This window comes from Caretta caretta, chromosome 8 (assembly GCF_965140235.1).
Source record: "Caretta caretta isolate rCarCar2 chromosome 8, rCarCar1.hap1, whole genome shotgun sequence".
Lineage (NCBI taxonomy): Eukaryota > Metazoa > Chordata > Testudines > Cheloniidae > Caretta > Caretta caretta.
Window position 1 is genome coordinate 45954490 of NC_134213.1, and position 8972 is coordinate 45963461.

General features: G+C 51.2%; 1 protein-coding gene across 2 annotated transcripts; it reads right to left on the minus strand.

Moving 5' to 3' along the window:
• Positions 1-5576: 5576 nt before the first annotated feature.
• Positions 5577-8708, minus strand: FASLG (Fas ligand). 2 transcript variants are annotated; one of them, XM_075131968.1, is made up of 4 exons: positions 8357-8708; positions 8105-8150; positions 6672-6728; positions 5577-6210 (listed from the first exon to the last, which is right to left on the minus strand). In XM_075131968.1, exons 1-4 carry the CDS (start codon positions 8669-8671, stop codon positions 5816-5818), a joined length of 813 nt encoding a protein of 270 aa, XP_074988069.1. In that variant the 5' UTR covers positions 8672-8708; the 3' UTR covers positions 5577-5815. The 2 variants fall into 2 exon arrangements, with proteins under 2 accessions (XP_074988069.1, XP_048718081.2); XM_048862124.2 differs by having other exon boundaries at positions 6672-6710; positions 8087-8150; positions 8357-8685.
• Positions 8709-8972: the final 264 nt, after the last annotated feature.

Below are 8972 nucleotides of genomic sequence, written 5' to 3' on the forward strand. Positions count from 1 at the left end.
ACTGCTCAGGAGTCATGGCTGTGACCCCTCTTCTGGAATTAGGTGTCTAAGGCAGCCCTTTCCCATGAACCCTCATAGCATACTGGTTACAGCACACACCTGAGACGTAGGGGGTTCAAATCCCCTAGCTGCCGACTTTGGAGCATATCTCCCATCTCAGTGCCCTGACAAGTCAGTTACAGTTTCTCCTTCTCGGTGGCTCAGTGACTATTGAATTGTTTATACAAAGTGGAACAGCTGCCAGCAGAGAAAGGACGAGCACCCCATCTCACTACCCTCCAGCCCAGCAGTTATTGCAGTCACCTGCAATGCAGGAGACCCACCTTCATGCCTCTGTTCCCAATCAGACAGAGTGGCGATTTGAACCTGGTTCTCCCACATTCCAGGTGAATGTTTGAACTGGGGAGGGAAGGGAACACCATCCCCATCCCCTCCTTTGCTATGCTTTGTGTAGGCCTGCTTTCAGACTGCTGTAAGAACACCTCCTGCATTAGGCCCCACTGGGGAGCTAGGCAGGAGACCTTCTAGCTGATGAATCCTACCACGACTTAGAAGTGAGTTAGGTGCCAAGCAGCTCACCACTGTCAGGACTTCAGCAGCTGTGCACATGCCCCTGGGCAGAAATTCAGGTGTCTTAGGGACTTCGCCGGCAGAAACTCAGGCACGTGGGGTTAAGTGACTGCTAAGCGATAGCTTTGTGATTGCCAGTGACACCTGACCATTGGCCTTAGTGCCTAAGTCTCCCTTGCGAGCCCAGCCCTTGGTATAATTCTAGCTGTCTTTGAACATGATGCAGACAAAGAGAAGGAGCCAGGACCACGTCACCACCCAGCTCACTAGTGACCACCAGCAAGTGTTCCACCCACCACCGACAGCCTCTGGTGCGTGAACTGCTGCTCTCGGCCGCACCCGTGGGGAGAGAGTGAGAAATCAGCAGGCCCCCAGTACAGATGCTGCCAATGAGGTGGTGACTTCAGGAGATTAAAGCGCTGTTCATCTGATAGCAGACTAGGGACCAGAGTCAGAGGAAATCTACATGGGTCCCTGGGGCCCAGTTATTATTTCTATTATAGCATCACATGAGATCAAGACCCCACTGTGCTAAGTGCTGTAGGAGACAGTCCTTGCCCCCAAAGAGTTTATAATCAAAAGAGATGAAAGGGGAGAGGACAGGGAGGTAAGACAACTGACCCCAGATCACACAGCAGGTCAGTAGCAGAGCTAGGTCTACCTGCCCTTCCTCCCCTCGTCCACTCCAGTGTCTTAACTAACTAGACCCCTCTGCTTCCCCAAGACCCCCAGAGCAAACCCTATCTCCTCTCCTCTCCCAAACGGCACGGTGCTCAAAAACCATATCTGGAGCCATATTTTGTGGCTTGGGCTCATCTCTTCCTTATTGTTTTACCCGCTTTCACTCTCCTTCCCGGCTCAAACAATCACCAGGAGAGGAGCCTCCATAGTCAGGCTTCCTGCCTGCTGCTCCGAGGAGTGGTGCATTGCCGCCTGATAGCCAGCGTGCCCCTGATTCACGCCTTGATGCCATGTGGCTTCTTCCAGCAATTAAAATCATGCGTCCATCCCCCATGTGTCCCATCCCAGCCACCTAAACACTTACAGCTGGCAAAGACTGAAATAAATCCCAAGCTCGGAACACGCTCAGCCTGCAAGGGGCTCAATTACCAATGTCACGCCTGCCCAATACTTCTGCCATGGGCCAGACCACACCAGAACACCAAATGGTGTGTGTTTGGTAGGATTGGAGGAGGACCGGAATTTGAACTGAGATCTGGACTCCACAGCTGGATCCAATCTTTATAATAGCCCATAAAAAAAAAAAATCTGGATCTGAACATCCTGGCGTTTGGAAGAACTCAGATCTGCCCTGTGTATAATAAAGACTGTTGAGGAGAGAAGGTTTAGTGCTTAGCTCTCATGAAATCCACGTTCCTAGTCACATAAATGAGACGAGGCCAATCACACTTATAAAAATAACATTATTTATGCTGTACATTTAGATATATATTATAGGAAACAATACATCAATAGTTTAAACAATTGCCTGCTTGACTGCTACATTGCTGTGTGTCACATTAATTACTCACAGTCTGGGGTTATGCTGCAACCTGTCCAGCAAGCTTCAAGTCCTGGTTTTCAGTTACTACCTAGGCCAAAAATAGCACTTCTGGTTAGGGTGATCAGATGTCCCAATTTTATAGGGACAGTCCCGATTTTTTGGTCTTTTTCTTATATAGACTCCTATTACCCCCCACCCTCTATCCCGATTTTTCACATTTGCTGTCTAGTTACCCTACTTCTGGTAGTGACCGCATAGTGCTCACCAACATGTGCCATCCTTTGTGGAAGTGCCAGTAAAAACCATTACAGCCAAGTGATGGAACATGGAGTCAACTGATAGAAACTAACTGAGACTATGTGCTCATTCCGGGAAGGGCACTTGAGACATAGTACTTGGGGCATAAATACAAGCCGGGCCTTTATCTCAGGTATGGTCAGTGGAGGTTAGTCAGGGCAAGAATGGTTGGCTTTGCCTCCCATTTTCATTTCAGGTGCAGTCTGGCCAGTACCCACTGCTGTACGTTGGCTCTGATCGCAGCTTCCAAGCAGCTCTGCACTCTGCTTCTCCTGGGTATCCTAGTATTGCGCCCGTTCCCCAGACTAAGCACTAACTGGACAGACACCTGGACATATCCTGCAAACTCTGGGCCCTCCCTCGGACTCACAACAGCCATCCTATGTGAGCGCAATGGCTCCTCCAGCACATCCTCGGGGTTAGAGAAAGCTGGGGGGGAGCACTCAGCTGGTTTGCTGAATACTAGGGTTCCCTGGATGGGGACCAACTTTCACACAGCTGCCAGCTTTTGGAGGCACTCCCCCAGGGATGTTTGTGGCAGGAGTGGGTTTGTTAGGAGACCCGGATCAGGAAGACCCCCAGAGAGGAAATAGTGATTTTATTCCCTTCCCTGATTATACTGTCTGCAGTTCACTCCCCTTCCACGCAATGCCCCGTTCCCCAAGTGAAGTCCCGCCCTGTCCCCTTTCCTCGCCAGGACCTGCCCAAAGTGAGATCCCTCTGCAGCGCCAGCCTCCTTCTTCCCCCACAACTAGCTGGTCTCACCTGACAGTGAGTCAGTGTGGGCTGGAGGTAGCCTGGCTACCTACCCGCGCCCCCGCCAGGGAGTGCAGGGGACACCTGGGCCTTGTGAAGGACCAAAGAGGTGGGGGATGGAGAAGATGGATAAAGAGGGATGAAGGGCCATGGAGGGCTGAGGGGGACCTGGAGAGTCAAGGAGGCCTGGGTGGCTTGGGGACCTGGAAGATGGGGCCCAGGGAGCTGGGTGGATGCTGGGAGAGTGGTGGGTAACAGTGGAGAGGCTAGACTGAATTGGGGGGGGCTGGAGATGCAGTTGGGGGCAGGGGAGCCATGGGAGACTGGGAGAAGTTGGGGAGACTAGGGAAGGCAGTGGGGTGTTTTGGGGAACTGCGAAAGGTTGGGGGGAGGAGCTGGGGGGTCATGTGGGAGCTGGGTTGCACTGGGGAGTGAGAGGAGGCCAAGGAGAGGTGCTGGGATGGATTGGAGGGCTGGGGAGCTGCTGAAGTGAAGCCTGGGGGAGGTGCTGTAGAGTGGTAAGTGCAGGATAGATTGGGGAGGTACGAAGGCTGGGAGGCTATGGGGAGGGCTGGGTTGTGCTGGGAAGCCCGGGGAGGTGCTAGGGTGGATTAGGGAGGCTGGGGACAGGGTCTGGGTGGGCTAGGAGCTGTGGGGATGGGGGAAGTTCTGGAGGGTTATGTGGGGGGATGGGTTGTGCTGGGAAGCCAGAGGAGGTGCTAGGGTGGGCTAGGTGTGTTGGGGAGCTGTGGGAGGCTGGGGTGGGTTGGGAAGCCAGAGGAAGGTGAGCTGAGGAGCTGGGGGTGGGTTGTGGTGGGCTGGGGAGCCATGGGGGTGGGGGAAGTTCTGGGGGGTTATGTGGCAGCTGGTTGAGCCATGGAAGGCTGAGGGGCTGCTGGGGTGAGTTAGGGAGGTGCGAGGAGGGGCTAGGGAGCCATGTTGGGGGGTGAGGGATGTGTTGAGGTGGTTTGGGGAGGCTGGGGAGCTCCAGGGAAGGTGCTGGGATCTCTTGGGAGTACCAGGGGCTACTGGAGGAGGGTCTGGGTTTAGGGTGGCCTGGAGCCAGGGGAATGGGCAGGGGAGCCAGGAGGGCTGGATTTGTGGAGGGGGCTGCTCTCTCCTCACCTTTCTCCAGAAGCTCCCATCCTTGCCCTGTTCCCTGACAGCTGTTGCCTGGTCCCAAGGAGCGGAGCCTACAGGGAGAACCCCCCAGGGGAGGCAGAGGCTGCCCAGCACCACAGCAGCCCCAGGGCCCAGGAGGAGCCTTGTGAGGTCGCCCAGCTGGATGCATGGCCCTTGCAACCTGCCCCGTCACTCAGGGGTTGCTGGAATTCCCCTCCACCCCCCGGGATCTCCAGGGACTCTGCAGTGAGACATGTGGGGTGTCCTGGGCTATTTTAGAGATGGGCCTGAACCAGCTCCCCAGCTGCAAACATCACCCACCTGGCGGGAGGCAGGGAGAGCTCAGACCCAAACCCATCTCTGGATGGTCACCTCAAAGTTCCTGTGTGCAGAGCAGGGCAAGGGCTGTCCTCAGAGCACCTCCTGTCCCAGCTCCTGGGGAGCTGCAGCCACGGCTCAGGAGAGGGCAGGCGACTGGGGTGCAGTTTCCCCAGGAAGAGGGGAAGGGGATACAGGCACTTGCACAAACCCCAGGAAAAATTCTGGATTTTTTTCAGCCAAATTCATTCCTGGTCCCTAAACTACAGACCTCAATGGAGTCCCCGCCCGGGATTACGTGGGCCTTCTGGGTGTAACCCCATAACACTGTGCTCTAAATTCCCTCCAGCGCTCTTCCTTGCTGCTGGACCTTGCCTGAGTCAGCTGTGTTAGGACTCCAGATACCCACCGTGTATTGTTTTGCAGTGAAGCAGTTAAAAACAGGGTCTTCCCTCCCTCCACACTTCTGTATACTAAATTTTCCATGTAATTATTGCTTATCCTCTATAGAACATGGCCCAGATGAGCCCTGGGAATGAAATCTGGTCCTGGGAATTAAGCCATTTTCTAAGTCAAATGTGGGAAGTGGAGGGGGATACATTTTAGGATGAAAATGGCAAATAACTTTAAAAAACCCTACTACCCTGACATACCCTGCAGACACTTGGAGCACCTGCAAAAGCAAAGAGTTAAGGTGCTAAACGGCCATACATAATACAAATCTCCCCTCCCCCCCCCCCAGCAGCAATGATTGCATCCTGCGCCAGGCAGCGAACACCCCAGCCCTGCGGAGATACACACAAACACCATCTCTCCAGGGGACCAAATGCTGTCCTTAGTAGGGTAATTGGGATTTTCATAGCTGTAACAGAGCAGAATTGGGCCCAATGCATCAGCTTCTTCTCAGGTAGTAAACACTCTCCTTGAGTGAGTAGTGAGTTTAAAGGAGGCCTTTGGCATGCTAGATTTTTTCATCTACACTTAAGGTTCTCCTAAGGTGATCCAAATAGTTCATAAGGTGAAAGTTTTAATCCTTGTAGATCCGTTTCCAAGTCAGTTTGGCTGTCACATGTCAAAGGCCAAACCAGGGATGCCTGGTGGGCTTCTTCCAGCTAGATCCTTGCTAGCCCAGCACAGTATTAGACTAGTCCTATGGACAGAATGTATCTTAAACTGTACAGTACCCAAGCCATGTTAATATCAGTCCAGAGTGCATATTTGCTGAAAGCAACGCTTTGGTGGTCAGCTCTAAAGTTTATATAAACCAAAAAATGTCTTGGTTTCCTCAAAATTAACCAGAGCCGTTTCAGAGACATTCACATACAAGCTGTCTGATTTGGTGAGGTTGAACAATGCCCCCAGGTAGCTGCCCCTGGCCCACATCTTCCCAGTCGCACAGTAGTTCATCTTTCTGTCCTCCATCAGCACCTGGCTAGCTGGGTAGGCTGGATTTCGTTTGAAAACCGTGTGATCTAAGGGCAGGTTGTTGCAGATCTTGCCTCGGAAGAACACCTTGGAGTACACAAAGTACAGGCCTGTTTCATTGATCACCAGGCTGCGCTGTCTGTATTGAATGCTGGAGGTGAAGGCGTGCCCAAGAGTGGCCACCCATTCCAAAGGAAGGGCTTTCTGATCAGCTTTGCCTAGTAACAAAGATGAACAAGAAGCATTTAGACAGGCACGTGCATGCTAACAGTTTGCAAGTCAGACTAGTCGTGGGCAAGTTACTTAACCTCAGCTTCTTTCTGTAAAACAGACATGATGCCTGCCAAACTCAGAGTCAGGAGGCTGAGTTCATTCATGCATGTCAAATGCTCTGCAGTCTCCAGCCCACATGGTTACTCAGCCCAAAAGTGAAGCAAAAAACCCACATAAATGTAAAAGTACCAGATGAAATGAATGGGGAAAGGAAGTGGGAGTAAATCAGAACCCTTGAGTCTCACATGTCAATCCTGGAAGGTGAATGATCCAAAGGGAACGCTGCTGCTCAATAGCCAGATGACTAACTCTGAAGTAACCCAGAAACCACTTTCCCCATCCACATCCAGCTTCCTGCAGCCACTTCTTTCCCCAATATGCTGACTCTTTACCCTGTGTCACATACCTGTTAAATGTGCTGCCTTCCTGATCACCTTTTTCTCTGCTGTTACATTCAGAAGTCCTGCGTTAAAACAGAGAAAGGAGACAGCTTCAGGCTTTGTGGAGAAGATGCGGTGAGGAAATTAAGACTAGGAAGGGAGTCCCCTCCAGGGAATTACAGAGAGAGACAGTTACAATGGATTGGAGATATACTTTGTCAGGCAGGCATAATTAACCTGTGACACTACCTGCTGCAGGGCAGCATTCAGGTATACTCTGTAGCTTGGTAAATTTAAAAAAAGGATTGGGCAGTTAATGCAGAAGACTCAGCGCAACATCTGTACCTAGAATAGCTAGGAAAAAATGCAAGGGCTATCAGATCGCTTTAAGATGTCAAACAGATTCCCAGATGGGCTCAAGTAGAAATTTCTTTCTCACTCCACATGATACAATCCAGCTTTGCACAATCAGCTGCGGATCATTGGTCTGTTCTGATAAGACCATTTCCATGTCCCTAAAGAATAGGAGCCTTGCAACATCTAAAGGTAGAAGGCCACTGAAGACTCTAACAGAGTGATTCTGTTGAACTTAGCATCAAATCTTTGGACAAATGGAAGTAAAATGCATCTGTTTTAGCTCAGTTACAATTTAAAGACAAAGGCAGAATGATTTCCCAAGATGCTTCCTTTCAAACTGTTTTCTAAACAAAACTGCATTGAAATTGACACATTCATCCAGAAAGTTGCGATTTTGAGGTAACATTTTCCAGATGGGAAAATATTTGGTCAGAAAATGCTCAGCCAGTTTTAGTTACAACAATATAGCTTGTACACTAGAGACTCAAAAAAATCAAGTTGCCCTTTAAAAGAGGCAAAAAGTCAAGGAAAACAAGAGGAAAAAATAATATAGTAATTTTGGAAACCCATCTGCTATCGTTTTCCTTTCTACTCCTCTCTCCCTATATCTGTTTCTCACAGCATGGCAGGAAAACCAGAATCCCACCTTTACAGTGAAGCTCAGGCTATCACATGCATCATCCAAGAAAGGAAAAGGAGGGACCCTGGCTGCAGAGTTGGAATCCAAGGGAATCTGAATTTTTGCAATGTTTATGGGTGTTCAGATCTGGGGTTTATGGGTGTTCAGATCTGGGGCCCATCTCTAGTCAATGTTCCCCACAGGCTGCCTGCATTATGCCAACTTTCTTCTGCTTGAGGGCTAGAAGGGAGACCCCTACCGGCCCCCCAAGCCCATGACATGCACAGTTACTGCTACAGCCAAAGGAGTGAACGTGTCATCTGAAAAGCATCAGAACCTCACGGATATAACACCCCCATCTGCCACCCAGAATGAAGGCGTGGTAGGGGGCAGGAAGGGGAAAAAGCAGAGATGCTGCCATTCACAGAATTCATGGCCTGGGTTCTCCCACACACACTGACTCGCTGGGTAAGGATGGCTCACCTATGCGCTTCTCCATAGACGAAAGAACATGTCCGGTGCTGGTTAACTGTCAAAACAGAAGAGAGACAAGTTCACACCTAGTAAGTGACCATGACATGTAAAATAACCATCAGGAATAGGGACAGATCCTCAGCTGGGGCAAGTGGACATTGACTTCAATCCAGTTCCACCAACTTACATCCGCTAAAGGTCTAGCCCAGCATTCTCATTGCTGGCCGCTTCTACGTCTATTAATAACCAGACGGACATTACCTCTCGGAGCTCAGCCAATTCCTTCTGCAGCTGGACAATCTGAAACATCCCCAGCCCCACTCCAGCAAGGGCCAGCAGGATCAGTAAAAACACCACCAAGAAACAGAGGCATGTGCCATCCCTCTTGTTGCTCTGTTTTCTCCTCCTCCTCTCCGGCACGGGCGGTGGGCAGGTGGCAACGGGAGCCGACGGGGCACAAGTGGGACTGGCACAGCTGTCCACCCAAAAGATCTGGGGGTAGACATAATTCAGGTTCTGCTGCATGGTGGGCAGTGGAATGGCTGGGCCGCCCTGGCTATGGAACTCCTCTTTCATGCGGCAGCTAAATCCGGCTGTGCCAGCCACAGACTGAGCCCCAGGAGGGAAGCCGGCTCTGCCTTTATACGCCTGCATCACCCTAGCAGTGCGAGATCTACTTGTACGTGCCTGAGTCTGAAAAACCTGAGCCAGAAGCAGCAAACCTCAAAGAGCTTCCGCCCACCCCCTCTGATGCAAGACTGCTCCTCCCACATGAAGAGAGCAGGCACATTAGGTGCTTCTGAGTGAGCAAGGAAAAGCTCAGCCATGGGCTGCAACGGTAACCTCCATGGGCCATCCCCATGAACTAGACCCACTG